The following is a 20,820-nucleotide window of genomic DNA, read 5'->3' on the forward strand; positions in this document are numbered from 1 at the left end:
CACACTTCAGACAAGATTATAATGTTAATACAATGACAGTAATATGGACCATACAATATGTAATTTTATTCAGTTTGTTTCACTCTATGACAGAAATAGAAACTTTAAGAAGTTTAAGTGCAAATCAACCTCAACAGATGTAATTCTATCTTATATTTGATGTAAAATAGATTAGTTATTTTTAACTCAAACTACCAAGTACTCCTAGAAATGGACTATATGAACTGAAAGGTATAAAAGAACAAGTTTAAAAATCTAATCATTGGGGAGGGAGGATTCAAACAAGAGATTTAAGTAGTGCCATAGTGACAAAAGAAAAAGTGAATGCAGTATAAAAACTCAGCATGCATAATATTTTAAACTCACTTTACATAGAGAGCTGAGGTTAAATCCAAAGGTCTGTGCATTCCGAGAACCTGCATTCATGTAGTTTCCTATTAGCAACACTAGTTCCAGCAACTTGCTAAAGCTTTTGCTCTTCTTTATCTCTTCACAGGCAGCACTGACAGCCATGATGTCAGGTTTGATGTTGTTCACCTGTTCCTCAAACTGAAGCTTAAAGAGAATAGCACCGAGCCGTGTCTGTAGTCTCTTCACATTGCTCATCTGATTGAAAAGAAAATAGGAAATTTCCTTTAAAATTCATGCTATACTTTCCTTTAAAATTCATACTGTACAAATGCATATACTCTGGGATGATTTATTGGTGTGACAGGCTTGAAAAAGCAATGCATCTCCTATAACTAATAGCAAAATGGATGAATGAAAAAAGCCAAGTAATCTGAAAAACATCTTAAACATGGAACACAATATAGAATTTGCTTATATAATTCAGTATATGTACAAACACCACAGTGATGGGTGCAATATAATTAGACAAACAGAATTCTACTTACAAAACACTAACAGCTGTATAGTATATACAACCTTTCGCTTTCTTCATGCTATACAGGATAAGGTGTTTTAAAGTTACGTTGCAATCTTCCAGCCTGGTCAAATCCCATTGAGGTCAGTGAGATACCACCAAGGAGGTATTTCCATTATGTCTCATATCCTGATTAATCTACTCTGACTCCCCATTTCTATTTACAGCAACTCTCAAACCCAAGGTATTGTGGTATGTTGTAGCCCTATTGTAGCCTTGATGTAAACAGATCCTGGATTAAATTTGAAATGATGCCTCCACCTGGAAATCTCCTTGGCCCTAGGTGTACAGAAATGTATCCCTGAAATATAAGGAATGGCCTTGGCTGGCGATGGGACATTGGACAGGGAGGGCCAGGGCTCTGAGGTGGCACTGGGCATTTTCAGTCTCAGGTGCTTAGCTGGCTGGTTCTTGCTCACGTGCTAAGGGTTTGATTGCCATATGTGGGGTCAGAAAGGAATTTTTTCCCCAAGTCAGATTGGCAGTGGCTTTGTGAGGGTTTCGTCTTCCTCTGCAGTGGTTAAGTAGGGGGTCACTTTCCAGGATTATCTGGGTATAGCTCACTTATTATTTCCCTGCCTTTGCAGGTCCCTCCTATTCTCTGTCTGTGGCATGTAACAGTCTCGTCTCCTGTGGGCTGTAATAATTCAGTCTAATTTCAGTTGTTGGGTTTAGTGTGCAGGTACTGGCTGGTGTTGGTAGCATGTGATACACAGGAGGTTAGGTGGTCCCTTCTGGCCTTAAACTCTATGTCTTATTTACTACTGGACTACTGCAGAACAAGTAAAACACCATAGGCATTTGTATTCAATATGCATCAAGCGGAACCTGATAAGATGGTAAATTTATTGTATAAAGTGGAAAGGTAAGGGCAGTTGGACTGGAGATTAAACAGTTCGTACAACAATATGCTAGAAATGGAAATACCTTAGACAACTAAAATGAGCTCAGTGCATTTACCTCTTTCATGCTTTATTGTACTCTGTACAGTTAAATTATTGTAGTACACAAAGTGTGCTTTACACTGTACACACACAGACATTCATTCTATACTGTAAAGGAACTTACAGTATAATGGCAGACATGACACAACTGAGAATTGTAATTGTGCTGCCCTCTATTGTTCTGAAATAGCCAAAATCTGCTAACCTTCATAACATACTACAAGGTGCAACTTTTTAGGAGGACTGCTCAAGAATCAAATAATGTTAGTGTAAGGGGACTGTTGCCCCCTTACTAACATTCAGTGGGGGTGTTTTAGTTGCTAGCTGCCAGTACGAAAAAGGGGGAAGGGTCGATGGGGAATCAAGACCCTGAGACTGACAGCCCCCAGGAACAATGGGGAGAGACCAATGCTCCAGGTCAACCTGAATGACAGGGCAGGCAGGCTAATCAGGGGGTCAGGAGGCCAGGGAGGTCCCATCCTCCGTGTGAGCTGGATTTGCCTAGGTCAGACGGAGTGGGGCTGGGCTAAGGAGAAAGCAGGGGCCCAAGCTAAGCTGGGGAGCAGAGCCGTGCCAGATCCAGAGGGACCAGAAAAGCAGCCCAGAGAGAGCAGACCCTGTCCTGGGAGCAGAGCTGCAGCCCCAAAGCCAGAGGCACAGCCCAGAAAGAGCAGACTTACCCTGGGAGCAGAGCTGCAGAAACCAGAGCCAGACAGGCCAGAAAAGCAGCCCACGAAGCAGGTCAGTGCTGGGAGCAGAGTCACAGAAGCAGCCTGCAGAGCAGACCTGTCCTGGGAGCAGAACTGTAGCAACCAGAGGCAGAGCAGCAGCAGCAGCGCTGAGACAGAGTGGTGGAGCTCGGGCCGGAGCAGTCCAGAGCTGGGCATGGTGAGCAGCTGGGGAGAGCGAGGGCGACCCTGGGCAGCAGGCCCAGCACAGGGAGACGCCTCAACCAAGAGGCTCTGCAGGCCAGGTAGGAAGAAGGGTCCTACCACTTAGAGCCTGAGAGCGTGTGGCCACCACCAGAGCAAGTGTCCAAACCACAGCATTCCTGCAGCACAACCAGGGCCTGAGAAGAAGGCCTGGGACTTACAAGGAATAGACTGTGAACTGCCCTGACGTTCCAGAGACACTATTTGTGATGTTCCCTGCCACAGAGCGGGTTGATGTGTTTCCTTTAACCTTTCCCATTTTTCCTTATTGTTTTTAAAATTAATTGTTGATTAAATAACTTGCATTTGCTTTAAATTGTATGTAATGGTCAGAGGGTCAGAGACGGGCCCAGTGCAGATAGAGTACCCCAGAGTGGGGACACCCTAGCCCCTGTCCTAGGTGACCACAGAAGGGTTGGGGGTCGAGCCCCCCAGGAATCCTGGGCCCAGCCTTGTTGGGGTTCCTGCCAGACAGGAGAGTGGAAGGGGAGTCCTCAAGGGCACGGAGGCCACTGGGGAAAGGGAGTGGGAGTGAAGACTCCGGATCCTTTTGCGAGCCCACTTCACCGGGCTAGTGCAGAAGCCAGGAAAGTTCCCCACAGTAGTGGGACTATTCCCCCGCTTACATTAGGAATTTTTTATATGGGTCGTGAGGCATTTGATTTATTGTTGTACCACCTGGTTATTATTTAGCAGTAGTATATGCTGAAGAGCTGGTATTTCTGTTTTTATTATGTTATACAATATTTGTCATGTGCCTACAGGTCTTTAAGTAGGGACCTCTTATTTTATAAAACTAAATAAATAAGGAAATTGGAAGATGTTTAGAGAACAGTTACAAAAACAAGGTCCCATGGTCACTTAATTGTCCTTAGAGGAGGTTGAAAAAGCCAATTTATGGAATGGTAATTTCTAAAATACATGTTTAAAAAAAATCACACATATTTTTACAATGAAAAATCAAAATCTGAAAATTTGTTTTCAGAAAATTCAAATATCCAAAAATTTTACCAAATACGTTCAGGTCCCAGTTTTTTATAAATAAAAAAATAAAGTAAAGTGAACATTTTCAGGGAAAATTGCAGTTTTGGATAAAAACATTTCTCATTAAAACAAAATGTTCCAACAACAACAACAAAAAAATAAAAATTTGACCAGCTCTACTTCTCATGCGCTCACTTTGTTAACCAAAATGTTCTTAGATATGAACAAAACTACCTTGTTCCCATCCATCCATTTACATCTCCTTTCAGGGCAGAGCACCAACTCACTTAGTCTTCCCTGACCCTTCCTTACTGCTCCAATTTCCTGGTCCTGCTATTCACAACAACCACCACCCAACAAAGCTGCCTTACAGACAGTCAGCTAGCAATGTCTCTTAGGCAAAGCACGTCCAACAGAGAATGATTCCTGACTCGCATGGTGCCTGAAAGTCTGTTTGCTTGGTCCTTGTCCAGTCTGAACTCTGACAAAGGTCATTACAGATGTCCAGGAATAAATTATCCAAATGTCAAGTTAGAGAAATATTTCAGGAGAGACTATAAAGGCTCTGGGCTAGGTGCTTCACCCTCCAATTTCCTTTGGCAGAATAGTTACGGCTCCCAGGAGGCAGCTCATCCCCCACGATAAGTTGTGTTTAGGTCTGAGGCTGGAAGCAGCCCCATGGGCCACTCTCCATCCCATAGGGGATCCATCTTTAAACTCTTCTTTTCTCTGAACCCATACATCTGGGTCATGTCCAAATTCTGTTGCTTTTTCCTGTTTAATATTTCTGGAGTCCAATATTTCCTCTCTGTATATTCAAGGTAAAAGTCTAGTCCAGCCCCTTAATATTTCAAGCTTTGATTATTTGTAACCTTATCCACTCAGGGCTCCCTGACATATACAGTGCCCCCCTTCTAACCAGGCACAATCTAGCCACTAAGATATCCACCTTGCCTGATCTGAAAACATAAACCCTGCCTTCGTCTCCTTCACTGCATCAAGTAAAAGCTTTCTGTCCATGCTTCTGCATAATTCTGACCCCTCCCTACTTATGATGTTCCTCCAAAGTCCATTCCACTTATGATAACTAATTGCCCCATTGGTCTGCTCCTCCCAATACAATTTTCACACTTTCTTCCACACCAACTCCTATGCTTGAAACAATCTCCTTCAGCTCGTGTTCATGACAATAACTACTAGCCTTTCCATATTCAAATTTTTCCACAAGATCCACTCTCCAAATTTTACTGCTCCTGTTGCTGGTAGTTAATGTCATTATCTATGCTGGTCTGGAGTACAAGATGCTTCAAACTAACGTAACAACCGCACAAAATAATTTTAAGATTTTTGTTTCAAACTTATACAACTACTGAAACTCTCAATTGAGCATTGGCTTAATATCTAGTCACACTGTTACGGAGCTGAAAAAAAAAAGTTAGGGGAGATGCTCCACTGATAAGATTCTGATCCTTAAATAAGAATCCCCATTTTTTTTTTTATTGGTTTGAGCTCTAATTAATGGTTATATTAGTGTTCTTTTAGATTTTGAATAAATTATTCTTCTGTTAACACTCTGAACAGGATACAAAATTTCAGTTCATTTCAATTAAACTTTTCAACTGAATTGTGATTCAAACCAGATGTGTTAGAAGTACTCTGCAAATTTAAATGGATCTTTTCTAGCAAATCTAGAGTAAGCCTAGATAAATAAGAAATTTTCCAGTGATTTCAAAATAAACTCTCTCTTCCTTTTGGGTCAAAGACTTAATACAAAAATTCCATTTAAATTAGCCACATATTTTTATATTATTCATCTTGACCCAGGAAACAATAGAATGGAGTACTATCAAATCATCAGAACTAACCAACCAATATGTCAGCTCCATTCATTTTAAATGATGTTACACTCCAGATGCAGGAGAACCCACACATTCAAAATTACTTAATGAACCTCAGATTCTCAGATAAATTAATTTATGAAAATATATAAAGGTAATTGTCTAGACCAGTGGTTCTCAAATTTATTTGCTCGGCTCTCCCTTCTTTGTGTCTGTTACCATCCCCTTCCCACACACAACTACATATGCCGCCACCAAGCTCTGAAGGCAGTGCTGTGCCGCAGCTGCATAGAAATAAAGGTGGCAATGTGAAAAGCGAGATTTGTCAATAACACCTTTCACAGCAGACTTAGTGCCCCATTGCCACCCTTACTTCTGCGCTGCTGCTGCCACCCCGGGGCTGAAAGTTGGAGCCCTTCCGCCTCCAAGTGAGGGACGGGGAGTGGGGCGAGGGAGGCTGGGCAGAGAGGAAGAAGAGCCTAAGCCCAGGCTGCCTCCAGGTGAGGGAAGTGGGGAGGGGAAAGGAGAGCCTGAGCCCGGGTGCTGGGACTCCAGATGTTCCGTTTATCCTTGCCTCCCGATGTACACGACCCTTCTGCACGAGCCCCATTCACTGGGGTGGACAGCCAGAGCTCTTTAAAAAAAAGAAAGCACACAGCTCTTGCCTCCCTTGACACATTCTCTGGTCTCCCAAGGGAGGCGTGCCCCATAATTTGAGAACGCAACATATAGACTAAAAATTTGCAAAATCCATTTGTTCACAAATATTTTTGTAGAAATGCAAAAAATGTTCTAGAACCATAAATCCATTTCTCTCTCCTTTTCAAAAATGCCTCAGTGGATTTTTTCATTTTACAAAATCATCTGTGGTTAGATTGAAGCTGCTCACAGCAAAATTTTATCCAGGCATGAAAGGTTTTTTGTTTTTAATTATTAACAACAACATACAAGTAATAAATCCCTTTAAAATGGTGCCTTTATTTGATCAAAACAAATAGCATCTTACTTAGTCACTACTGTATATAAATACTACTAAACATACAACCAGAATTTTTCATCTTCAAAGTACTTTAAAAAATATTTTGCATATGTTTATTTAATTCGAAGGCCAGAAAAGCCCATTGTGATCATCTAGTCTGACATCCTGTACAGCACAGGCCAATAGAACTTCCCCCAAAAGAATTTCTACAGCATATCTTTTAGAGAAACTGCATTCAATCTTGATTTACAAATTGTCAGTGATGGAAAATCCACAGTGAGACTTGGAAATTGTTCCAATGGTTAACTACCCACACTGTCAAAAAATTATGCCTCATTTCCAGTCTGAATTTATCTAGTTTCAGTTTCCAGCTGTTAGAATATGTTACACCTTTCTCTGCTAGACTGACTAACCCATTTTTAAATATTTGTTCCCCATGTAGAAACTTACAGAATGTAATCAAGTCACCCCTTTATCTTTGTTAAGATAAACAGATTCAGCTCCTTGAGTCTGTCATTATATGGCAAGTTTTCTAATGCTCTAATCATTCCCGTTCCTTTTCTCTGAACTGTCTCCAATTTGTAGGCAGTGCTGGTCCCAGAATAGAAGAGCTCTGTGTAGCTCGAAAGCTTGTCTCGCTCACCAACAGAAGTTGGTCCAATATAAGATTATCTCTCCCACCTTGTCTTTCTCCAGTTTGACAACATCCTTCTTGAATTGTGGACACCAGAACTGGACACAGTATTCTAGCAGCAGTGCCAGAGAAAGAGGTAAAATAATCTCTTTACTTCAACTCAAGATTAACCTTGTTTACATATCCGAACATTACATTAGCTTTTTTGGCCACATCACCACACAAGGAGCTCATGTTCAGGTGATTATTTGCCACAACCTCCAAATCTTTTTCAGCATCACTGCTTCCTAGAATAGAATCCCCACAATCCTGTAAGCATGGACTACATTCTGCTTTGTTCCGAGCTGAATATATTTGCTTTTAGCCATATAAAAATGCATATTAATTATCTGCAACCTGTTTACAAAGCAAACCAAAGCTGTGAATCAGTGATCTGTCCTTTTCGTTATTTACCACTCCCCCAATTTTTATATCAGCAGCAAACTTTGTTACTGATGATTTTACATTATCTTCCAGGTGATTGATAAAGATGTTAAACAGTATAGAGCCAAGAACTGATATCTACAGGACTCCACTGGAAACACATCCACTTGCTGTCTATTCCTCATTTACAATTACATTTTGAGAACTATCAGTTAGCCATTTTTTAATCCATTTAATGTGTGCTATGTTAATTTTATATGGGTCGATTTTTTTAAAATCAAAATGCAGTATCAAGTCGAACACCTTACAGAAGTCTAACTATATTACATTAACACTATTACTTTTATCAACCCAACCTTTAATCTCATCAAAAAAGATACCAAGTTAGTTAGACAGGATCCATTTCCATAAACCCATATTGATCTGCATTAATTATGTTATCGTCCTTTAATTCTTTATGCATCTAATCCCATATCATCCACTCCATTATCTTGCCTGGGATGTCAGGCTAACAGGCCTATCATTTCCTGGGTCATCTTGTTTACCATTTTAAAAAACTGACATAACATAAGCTTTCTTCCAGTCTTCTGGAACTTTCCCAGTGCACCACGACTTATTGAAAATCAGCATTAGCAGTCCAGCAAGCTCCGCAGACAGCTCTTTTAAAACTCTTGAATGCAAGTTATCTGGACATGCTGATTTAAAAATTTCTAACATTAGTAGCTTCTAACATCCTCTAGAGATACCAATGGAATGGAAAGAGTTATTGTAACCATATGATGAGACTATATCATCTGTTTTTCCCCAAATTCAGAATAGAAATATTTGGTGAACACTTCTGCCTTTTCTGCATTTTTAGTGACTCAAAATTTTTGCATTTTAAACAGTCCTGTAATATACCTAAGTATACTCCCTTTCTGCAAGTGGCAGTGAATGAACCGGGATTAGAACTCCATTGTTTTACAGTCCTCTGCTCATGCCCCTAAATGAGGTCTTTCTTTTACTATAGTAAAGCAATGCCACACATTAAGTGCATGAAAAAGTAAAGATTCTGGGAAATGTCTGCTGAGGTAATTGCGTTAAGATATTACCATGAGTCATGGTTTCCAGCATAAATAGTGGATGGTGCCAACTATTATTTCATACTCAATAGTTTAATAAATACATTGTGTAGATAGAGTTATTTCTATTTGTATGCTTGGAGGAAGTTTTTATTAAGATGTGTGTTAGCCATTGTGTGCATTTTCTTTGATTTGGTATTTATTGTTCTGTACTTTCATTCATATCAATTGTTCCGTGTTATGGCAATTTAACAAGGATATTAAGTTTTAGGTATCATAGTTTTAATTTAATTGTGTTTGTATGTCCCCAGGCAAAATAAAATCTCTGATAAAACTACTACAATTGCACATATACCTCACCGCTACCATCAGAACTCCTGTTGGGGACACTGGGCATGGCCACTAGGTAACTCGAGGGGATGGAAGACCACAAGTGTCGATGAAGCCCCCTCGCACTAGGCCCAAGTGACCTTGGCCCCCCGCCTGGAGGCACTCGCAGCAGTTATGCTGAGGATCTGCAACAATATGTTGCAAAGTCAGACTGTCTGAAACTAAACAAGGCCATAAATTAGACAGGGCAGATATGGCAAAACACTGCTGAACAAAGCAGCTTTATATATATGGTTTAACAGATGGTACAAAGCAAAAGGGAACTAGCTAGTGTCTGGATTGGCTGGCTATATGGATACTTAGGGCAGCTTGCTATTGGATAAGTATGCTGAAGAAAGGATGTATAAAAGTCTGTGTAACTTCCTGCTCTGTGTACAGGATTTGAGGTGAATATCTCCTGGTACCATATTGAAGCTTCAAATAAACTTTTCTGCTTCTCCACTCCGTTGTGATTATTGGGTGACGCATACCAGGCAATGAACCTTGCTGTTGCTTGCCTCGGGCGCTCTGTGCCGGCAACACTCCCATTCAAACGTATTTTTTCCCTTTCTCAAAAAGGGAATTTTAACTTCATTAATTTATGAGAAAAATAAAAATGATTTTAACATTTCTTACACATTATATTTGTAGCTTTATATCCCTTCCCACTACAAAGTTATTCTGACTTTTTCTAATAAAGCAAGTTACCAGAAGCAAGGATATTTAAGAGCAACTGAAACTCAAGGAACCTGTCAGGGTCCCCCTTCTTTCCAAACAGAGCACTTGCACAACTTGTCTCTAATTCAAAAAAATTCAGCTTTAAGTAATTTTGACTTTTTTTCTTTATTTTTAAATAACTTGACTGTTTGGGGGTACAATTTCTGGCTTACTTAGTAAATAAAATTTATTTAAAAAAATAGTATACATTTTCCTAAATATAGCAATGCATATTACAAAATCCTAGAGATTTCACAAAATATGTATTTGTTTTATGGATTGAACAATATCTGGTTAAAATGTGGTTTTGGATTGGAAATGGTTTGTTTTATTCACATTTTAACTGCTACTAAAATAAACATAGTTCTGTTAAAAATCCATCAGAAATGGCAAAAATAATCGAAGTTTTTGATTAAAGATTTAAGCTAGCAATTTAAAGGCTCAGTTCTGCAACAGTTGTACAAATCAAATGCCCACTAGCTTCAATGCCAGAAAGACTGGATTATGTGTGTTTAAACATAATAGGTGACTCATTCTCTGACTTCTTATGTAAATTAAAAAAAATGACCCGCTTAATTTCAAAGTCTTTTTTCTCTAGTAGTTTTATTACGCCTAATTTATTCTATGCTGTGCAGCAACCGAATAACAATAGAGGCAGATCTAGAAAGATTATTCAATAGGCACACTCCAAAGACATGTACTTTAATTCCTCTCATATAATACCTATGTTTATGCCAAAGGCCACACTTCCTGAAGTGTGTATGATGTAAGCATTATTGAAAAGATGAATTGTGCATACATTAATGAGCACTTAAGTGCAGTAGAATTAAGGCTGATGCAATACAATGCAGTTCCTTAAATCTACATTAAAAACTAGCAGATTCACAAGAGATTAAACAATTCTACAAAAGAGTTCCTAATGTCAGAGGCAAAAAACAACCCATCAGAAATGCAGCCACTTATGCTATTACGGTACATTGTAATACATTGTTCAGATGCATTTTTCATAGTATAAGCATTTTTTGGACTCTGTACACTTAGTTCTGATTTTGTACGCTTACCTACTAATTTGGAAAAAACAATAATTTTAAATCTGTTTCCCAGACATTAAAATGACTTTCAGGGCAAGCTAGTCTTCCCCATGCCTAACCCCAATCTTACAATCACTCCAGTCAAATCTTCTGATTTGACTTTAGCCCACAAAAGCTTATGCTGAAATAAATTTGTTAGTCTTTAAGGTGCCACAAGTCCTCCTTGTTCTTTCTGTCAATACAGACTAACACGGCTACCACTCTGAAACCTTTGTCCTGAACTCCTTAATTCTGCTCCTCAGAAGCAACATCCTTCACTGAACAAGCTGTGAAGGGGTAAGAAGATTGCTAGGTAACCTCCAACTGTGCTAGCTCTGCAATGCATTTCATCTTCACTACAACATCTATTCATTGATTAGTTCTGATGACAAGCTCCATGCTTCTCTCCATTCCATCTCTGAATCAACAAAAGTAATAAACAGAGAGGACAAACTGTATTAGGAACCATGGAGTACCTAATCTCATATGTAAAAACTTATTGAGCATTAAGCAAACCCCACCCCACATTTACTTTGGGTATTTGCTGCCAAAGTAGGTATGCAGTTAAAATGCATAAAACCGCAGTTTCACTCCATAATCTTTCTCCTGTTAAAATAGTGACTTGATATATATGCAAAGTACAAGTTTCCTTAGCAGTTAACAAAGAATGTCATACTACTTTCTTTCATCATCTCCCCATCACCACCCAACCTCCAAAGTATTCATCAGTTTGTGCAGTCTTCATATGATTTATTTGGTGAGGGCACAGACAGAAGAAGAGATTACAAGGCTATAGTTTACACGATCACTGAGTGGCTAGATTAAGTGGTATGATTGCAGAGGTGCAAAGTATTTATTTTCATTTTTTTAAAATGCAGCTTTGTAATATATAGTTGCGTATTCATTACTGTATCTGTGTGCCTATACACTATCCCATAGCCAGACTGTCTCTACCTGCTCTGTAAGATCCTTCGCTGTGATCCCTGACATATTAGACATACCAAGTATAGTCAGGAGGAGGAGGAGGGGCAGTGCAAATCCCCACCAAACTTAATGTGGGTTATGCCTTAAAGGCACAAATTAACTCTCATATAATAATGTTCATATTAAGAATTAAAATCCCATTGAAATTGTATTATCCTACCATTCGTTGTTTTTGAGCGGCTTAGAATTTAATCAGAAAATTCCTTCCAGGCTGAAAGTAGGTAGAGTCTGTGTCCAGAAGCAGGGTGGGTTGAATTAAATCAGCAAGAAACCCTGATTTAAATCATGAATTTTAATTGTATTTTCCATTCGTTAATTTCCAAAAGAAAGGTTGATTCTCATTGGTTGGTACCCATTAAAATTCATGCACATTTATTTAAACATTATACAGCTTAACTTAAATCTGATACTTAATTTTTTACGATTATGTTAGAAAATGGTGAATCATGCATTTCTTATTTACTAGATGACTATTAATTTGTGATTTGTGTCAAGGTCTATTTTGCAGGAAATTCAAATAAATTAAAATGCAAAAAATCAGCATTTTTTATTAAATAAAACTATCTTAAATGTGCTGGATACCTAAGAAACATCTTTCAAAAATGTTTTGCATTACTAAAAAATTGGTTGGTTTTCAAACAAGAGAAGTATTATCTGTAATTTAGTCACCTGAACTGTTTCACCAAGTTCTTAAAAATTTTAGAACTAGCAAATCTCATCCTCTCACACCGGTTTTTCATTCATAAATTGGAAGAGAAAAACAAGCTTTTCTGCTTTTGCAACTCCCCATTAGTTTCTTAACTTTGAATGACTAGTCATTGAACTGAACCAGATGAATAAACTGAAAAGAAGAGAATATTTTCTATGCACCTGCAGAAGAGGCTACTGCTGACAAAAACTGGTGTAGCATTTTCTGATTCCAGGTGCTTAGCCCACTGATTTCCACCAGTTCAGTGGTCTTTCTTTAAAATTTGGCAGCAAAATGTACTAAATATTACTTTTTGTGTTTAATTTAAATTATTTTACTAGATGGCAATAAATTTAGGCTTAACATACATTGTCAATTTCCATTTTAAGTAGATTTTTTAAAAATAAACCTGTTTTTAATTTAAATAAAAATCAGATTTAAAGCAAACATGCTTTTTTAAAAAATCCACTACCAAGAAGTGTTTTTTGTTTATTTGATTGGGGATTTTGAGGAGCATGGTCTAAGTCGGTCTCCCTTTTGGACATCTCTCCAGTATAAAAACATCAGATCTTTTATTAAAGGAGCTGCAACCTCTTCTTCATGGACCACTTAAAGTTTTCTTAACAATATGGTTATGCACATCCTGCAAGTGCATGCTGAATAATGGCATGAATCTGCAATGGACTGCTCAACCATTTGCCTCATTTGATGCAGAAGTTGGAAGGTATGCAGTGAATCAGTCCAGGGATCTGCAAAAAGAAATAATTTGGTCTCATGGTTTAAGCACCTGAACTGACAACCTGGTGAACTGGATTGTATATTTCTATCTCTGCCACAGAATTCCTTTATAATTCTGGGCTTGTCACAAACAATTTTCCCCTCCACAGAGGTGGCCACTAATTGCATGCTCCTCACTTATGGGGGCCCAGTTTGAGACTATGAAGACTGATCTGCAGAAGGGCTAAGCAGTGACAACTAGAACTGAAATAAACAGGTGCCGGAACACGTTATAAAATTTAAATTCTATTTCATATGTTTTATGTAATGTGCAAAATGGACTATAAGTATTTTATATCTTGCTATAAAAAGGTGCTCTGAAAAAAACAGGTCCTATCTATTTTAGGTATTTATATGACCACCATTACCATAGTAGCTGAATGCCTCACAATCCTCCATGTATTTTTCCCCTCACAAGACCAACATGAGGTAGGGCTAGTATCTCATTTTACATGTGAGGAAGTTAGACCCGCATATAAAAACTGAACACAAAAATTATGGTTTCAGAAGTCTTTTACTCTAAGTTAAAGTCTAACCTTTCAATTTAGATTTTTGTGTGTTAACAAATGCTGGTCAAAGTTGAGTTGCTGTGTACTAAAATATTTAGGGAAGTTATAACCACCTGTTTGTAAAACAGGAACTATCTCCCTATGCCCATGTATGAATGAATGTCTGATTCGTGTTGTCCAATTATTTCAATTACAACATTTTGATGATCAATTTTTAAATTGAAGGATGGTCAGGATAATGCATGTGGATTGCTCCATCACTGCAAATGTCTCAAAATACTTATGGAACTGACGAGCTGCATACATTTTTTGATCTCTGGACTTCCCAAGCATGCAATCAGACTCTATTTTGTGATGCCTGTCACTTCAAAAAAAGTGCCCCATTCTGATCTGTCAAGAAGCTATTAAGAGGAGATCCAAAGGGGGAAAAAACAGCCAGGCTACGATCTTCAAAAACTGAACAAAAAGAAAGAAGCCTTACTGCTAGCTTCAAACCATGGCTTGCTGGCTTCTGTCTGTACAATGCTACCATTCCTGACCAAGAGGGCTGTGCTTCCTCTACCTCCTCTCTGGCCGCTAAGGGATAGGAATCCAGCAACTTGCAACACATGATTCAACATCTGCCAACAAGTAACCTCTACCCAGTTTGCAAATTAAACATTGGAGCCAATAAGAGTACTTGCTAATCTTTTCAACCACATACCAGCTTACTGAAGCTGAATGAAACCCCAAAAGTCGCAACAACTAATCTACATATGTAAGAAACTTCTGGGGTTTGCTTTGTTTCCCAGTCTTTATTACTGGAAGGATGCCTCTACCTCAGCGGTCTTCTGCTTGTTTTTAGCTCCAGTAGATGACTGGCAGTGAGTGAGTGAAAGCATGTGGAGGAGTATGTATACAGTGAACCACAGAATTTGAGAATGACGCTACAGAATCATTCCATAAATAACTAAAACAGCCCTAAAATTAATCACCTTGCTGTCTAACAATGTAAAACTTTAGAGCCTGCAACTCCACTCAGTCCTACTTGTTGTTAAGCCACTCGATCAGTCAGATAAGTTTGTTTACATTTGCAGGAGATGATACTGGCTGGTTCTTGTTTACAATGTCACCTGAAAGTGAGAACACGCATTCTCATGGCACTTTTATGGTTGGTGGCGCAAGATATTTATGTGCAAGATGCGCTAAAGAGTCATATATCCCTTCATGCTTCAACCACCATTCCAGGGGACAGGCATCCATGCTGATGATGGGTTCAGCTCAATAAGAGTCCAGAGCAGTGCGGCCTGACATGTTCATTTTCATTATCTGAGTCAGATGCCACCAGCAGAAGGTTGATTTTTCTTTTTCGGTGGTTCGGGTCCTATAGTTTCCGCATCGGAGTGTTGCTCTATTAAGCCTGCTGAAAGCATGCTCCACACCTCGTCCCTCTCAGATTTTGGAAGACACTTCAGATTCTTAAAGCTTGGGTTAAGTGCTGTAGCTATCTTTAGAAATCTCACATTGGTACCTTCTTTGGGTTTTGTCAAATCTGCAGTGAAAGTCTTCTTAAAATGAACAACATGTCATCATCCGAGACTGCTAGAACATGAAATATATGGCAGAATGCTGGTAAAACAGAGCAGGGGACATACAATTTTCCCCCAAGGAGTTCAGTCACAAATTTAATGAACACATTTTTTTTTAAAGAGAGTGTCATTAACATGGAAGTATGTCCCCTGGAATGGTGGCTGAAGCACGAAGGGGCATATGAATGTTTAGCGTATCTGGCATGTAAGTACCTTGCAGTGCTGGCTACAAAAGTGCCATATGAATGTCTGTTCTCACTTTCTGGTGACATTGTAAAAATAAGAAGGGCACAGCATTATCTACTGTAAATGTAAACAAACTTTTTTGTCTTAGCGATTGGCTGAAAAAGAAGTAGGACTGAGTGGACTTGTAGGCTCTGAAGTTTTACATGGTTTTGTTTTTGAGTGCAGTTATGTAACAAAAAAAATCTACACTGGTAATTTGCACTTTCACGACGAAAAGATTGCACTACAGTACTTGTGTGAGATAATTGAAAAATACTATTTCCTTTGTTTATCACTTTTACAGTGCAAATATTTGTAATAAAATATACACTTTGATTTCAATTACAACGCAGAATATAATCTATATGAAAATGTAGAAAAACACCCAAAATATTTAATAAATTTCAACTGGTATTCTATTGTTCAACAGTGCAATTAAAACTGTGATTAATAGCGTTTAATATTTTTAATTGCAATTAATTTTTTTGAGTTAACCGTGTGAGTTAAGTGTGATTAATCGACAGCCCTACGATTTACACATGTGCTAGGATGATTACATGTATATGTACACTACATGTTGCTGAAATAAATGTGCAGTATGGTTGAACTTTAAGGCCAGTTTTTTCTTTAAAAGTATGAACTATGTCAAATCTAAAAATTTTAATTTCTTTGCTTTTGACTAGCTTCCTCTTTTTGTTTTTGGGCGTTCTTTTTAAGGCCCCTCTTCTGAAATTTTGTGTTACCATGCTAGGTTTTGGTACCTTTCATCTCTTAAGAATGTTTAAATTAATTATATATTGTGGTAACTATTACTTCATGGCCCAACTAGAGATATTTCTTGGACTAAATTCTGAATGTTATTTAGGAGTAAGACGAGAACAGCTTCTCCTCTTGTATGATTCAGAATAAGCAGCTCCAAGAAGTAATGAAAGTGTCAGGAAATTGCTTCTTTAAACCATATCACACAGAGACAAATTTCAAATCATACGTGAGGCGCAGAAGTCCCCAATTATTTCTGTTTTATGACACTTTGTTGCCTCTTTGATTTCTCTCAACATTGCACACTCAATATATTTTTACTGACCTGTGGTACAACAGCATAAGTCTACTAGTATGTTTGACCACACCACACCTTTAATCAGGTGTGTGGAGGGGAAGGGAGGGTGTTGTCCAGCTTGCTGGGGGAAGCGGGGGAACGAAGTTTGGGTAGGACATGCCGTGGACATCATACTAGCAGCTCCTTTCTAAGGATCTGGGAAATCATTTTTCCCTCACCATCTAATTGGCCTAGGTGGAGTGTGGTGGGGGGGGAGGTAAGGGGTGTTTCGCCTGCCCCACAGCGGGTTCATGGAGAGCTTTGTTATGGTGAGTAGGGAAGGGAGTTAGGCTATGATGTCACAATTCCTTATCTGAATGTGGGGTGGATGTCCAGCACAGATACTCCATATCGAAGGTATACAGTGAGCGGCTAAATGGCTTGGTAAAGAACTTAAAAAGGAGGTGTTGGTTAAAGGAGTGGAACGGGGTGCGGGTGGGTTTTGGGGCTCCTGTGATTGGTATAAAGCAGGGAGCCAATTCCCCTTTCTTATAGCCCACCTTCACCCTCCTATGAGGAGGAATGGTATGGTCCTAATCTCCCGGGTAGTCCCAGACATCTAACAAAGTTGCAGCCTGATTAAAACCATATAAAATATCTCCTGTCCTCCTTCGGTATAGCTGGACAATGCATTCTTACAGTTTGCAATCCATACCAATTCAGCTGTGTGGACCTCACTATGTAGAATTTTTATCTAGTCAATTACATAGAATCTTTAAGATCTAATGCTACCTCCCTATTTCTGACTTAGTATGTCATTTCTTCAGCCAGTATTAGAGTATCCCATTGATATTTGTCATTCCACCATGTTTCAGTGATATCTGTAACATCAAGATCCTCTTGCACTCTCAGATATTCAAGTTGACACATTTTTGCTTTCAAGTGACTCATTTATATGTAGACGTTTATTTTTATCTTTAACCATGTGCCTAACACTTGGAACATTTCGCTATAAGGCTTTTGTACTATGCCTATCTCTGAGTTATCTATAAAGTTATTTAACACTTCACAAAGTGCGGTTAATCACTATCATTTAGTGAACACTTCAATTATTTCTTCCTCAGAATCTAAATTTCTTGTATTTATGTGCAGACATTTCAGTACTTTAATATTCTTCTTAATCTTTATCTTTTCTTTCAGGTCAGCTGTCATCTACGTTTAAAAGTAATGCAGAAAGTATCTGACAGATCATTTGAATTAAAGCTCCCATTTCCATTTCTTATCTAGGTTCAAGTCTGATGTACAATATCTTCAGTACTGTGCAAAGGACGATGCTTTATTTGTGAAGCAGCACATTTCAGTATGCCAACCAAAATTTCTCTTTTGCATCCATACTGACATGTAATTTCATACCTAATTTGCTGTCCTCTAATAGCACTACTTCTTTTTCCACATTACTTTTTTCCAGGTTTCTCTTTCCCGTTCAATATCTGTGTTTTCGGTTCTTTTTCTTTTGATTTATTAGCTTGTATATTTCCAGGTTGAATACACAATACTGTCAATACTACTTCTGTCAGAGTTCCTTCCCCACTCTGAACTCTACCAGCTTAGGTTAAAACTTCCCTAAGGCACAAAGTCTTTGCCCTTGGATTTAGTAAATGCTGCTGCCACCACCAAGTGATTTAACAAACAATCAGGGAAAGGACCACTTGGAGTTCTTATTTCCCCAAAATATCCTCCTACCCCAAACCCTTACACCCCCTTTCCTGGGGAGGCTTGAGAATAACAAGATGAGCACAAACCAACATTGGGTTTTTTGGGTCTTAAAAATCCAATCAGATTCTTAAAAAACAGAAATTTATTGGAAGAACAAAAAAAGATAAGAGAAGAACTCTGTAAGATCAGAATGGAAGATAATCTTACAGGCAGGCAGATTCAAAACACAGAGAATCCTGCTAGGCAAAACCTTAAGTTACAAAAAGACACAAAACCAGGAATACACATGTCCTCCAGCACAGCGAATTTCACAAGCCAAAACAAAGAAAACCTAATGCATTTTGTAGTTAGATTACTTACTAACTTTACAGGAGTTGGAGGGCTTGCATCCTTGATCTGTTCCCGGCAAAGGTCTCACACAGACAGACAAAAGCCTTCCCCTCCCCCCCCCTCCAGATTTGAAAGTATCTTGTCCCCTCATTGGTCATTTTGGGTCAGGTGCCAGCCAAGTTACCTGAGCTTCTTAATCCTTTACAAGTAAAAGAACTTTGCCTCTGGCCAGGAGGAATGTTATAGCACTATACACAGAAAGGTGGTTACCCTTCCCTTTATATTTATGCCAACTTCTTTAACACTCATGTTGTTTCTTTATTCTCATTAGTGTTTCAAATACCATTCAATTTATTATAGATGAACTACCTATTTACTTTTATGCTATTAATCATGACATTATATAAAGCGTAAGCCTATCATAGATCTCTGATTTCTGACTCTTTCCCTCAACTTAATATAGTACATTTCATTAACAGTAGTAGTTTATAGACCAGCTGCTTTTCAATACACATGAAAAGCAACCGGCATGAAAGGGTCCAATGGTCTGCCCTTGACTTAGGGACGTAAATTAGCCTACCCCACAACACTTTGAAGAAGTGTCAAGTGTCAAGACTAAAGGAAGAGTCTTTCAGCAGGAATAAAAATTGTTGGCACCTCTCAGTGGACATAGGCATTCAATAGTGAATATAATTCCTTAATAAACTGGAACTGGAAGTGGATTAGGAGAAGGCAACTCCTTAAAAAGAGGGGAGTGGGTTTAGTGCTCCTAATGACTGGTACAGCATGGAGACAACCACCTCTTCCCCACTCCTTAACTTTCAGACAAGAGAGAACAGTGGGGTCTTAGCAACAGTGCTGGAAACAGATTTATGGGATGAAAAGGAGATGGCACTCCCCATCAGGTAGCATGGATTACAATAGGAAGGATGACCTGCACTGGATGATTTATTGATAGATAATCCCCAGATGTGTTACTTTATAAAGTTGCAGCTTAGTTAAACGTCATTCCTGGTGTTTTGTCTTTCTTCCTCTGGAGTCCAGGGCAAAGACAGAATCTGTGTATTGTAATAACTAAACGTGCCCCACCATCCAGGCGTCACCAGCAAAGAAATCCATTTTCAATCACTTATTTAAAAGACCCTTAGAAAAACATGACTGTTATAGCCAGAAAGCAGATATATATATATATATATATATATATATATATATATATATATATATATATAAAGACGTCTAAAGCACTAGCTGAAACACTAAAACATAAACCTTGAAAGAAGACTGAGATATGACAAAGTCCAAAATTGCCTATAGCAGCGGTTCTCAGACTGAGAGTCGGGACCCCAAAGTGGGTCGTGACCCCATTTTAATGGGGTCACCAGGGATAGCTTAGACCTGCAGGGGCTTGGGGCTAAAGCCCAAGCAGAAGGGATTCAGCCCTGGGTAGTGGAGCTCAGGTTACAGGCCCCCTGGCTGGGCTGAAGCCTTTGGGTTTCAGCTTTGATCCCTTCCCCACCCGGGGGAAGCTTGGGCTTTGGCCCTCCCACCCAGGGCAGTTGGTCTCGGGTGGGCTCAGGCTTTGGTCCCCCGTCCTTAGGTCATGTAGTAATTTTTGTTGTCAGAAGGGGGTTGCAGTGCAATGATGTTTGAGAGCCCCTGGCCTACAGCAAATGCTTTGTGCTATCCTTTTCAAACTAAACCAATTCAGTAGGCTGTGCTATAAAATGTCAATACCACTCAACAAATCCAACCAGCAAGTATCAAGTTTACATATTTGAAAAATAAATGACATTTATATTACTGAACTAAATCTGGATTTTTTAAGCATTATCTATTTGAGCAAGATTATTTGGTTTTAAACGTAAAGAAGAAAAAAATACATGCAGATGACTGATACATAATATGAGGAACTAATAATGGGCTCTCATGTGCATGTTAAACTTTTTCTTCAAGTTCTTCAGCAAAACTGGTTTCAAGTCACAATAGGATAATTGGAACATCTTACTAAACATTTAAAATGCTAATATAGCAAAACAAATACCTACAGTGTGATCTGGAGATAGGTTTAACATTAAAACCTCTGCTAACAATTTCATGCTAATCAAGATCAT

General features: G+C 38.8%; 1 protein-coding gene across 1 annotated transcript in view; it reads right to left on the bottom strand.

Annotated features, from left to right (window-relative positions):
* DIAPH3 (diaphanous related formin 3) overlaps positions 1 to 20,820 on the bottom strand; it is a 504,213-nt gene that overhangs the window by 208,828 nt on the left and 274,565 nt on the right. The window contains exon 21 of the mRNA XM_073325081.1: positions 367 to 606. Coding sequence (XP_073181182.1) covers positions 367 to 606 — 240 coding nt within the window. The remainder of the gene's footprint in view (positions 1 to 366; positions 607 to 20,820) is intronic.

Source organism: Lepidochelys kempii, chromosome 1 (assembly GCF_965140265.1).
Source record: "Lepidochelys kempii isolate rLepKem1 chromosome 1, rLepKem1.hap2, whole genome shotgun sequence".
In the NCBI taxonomy this organism is placed as follows: Eukaryota; Metazoa; Chordata; order Testudines; family Cheloniidae; genus Lepidochelys; species Lepidochelys kempii.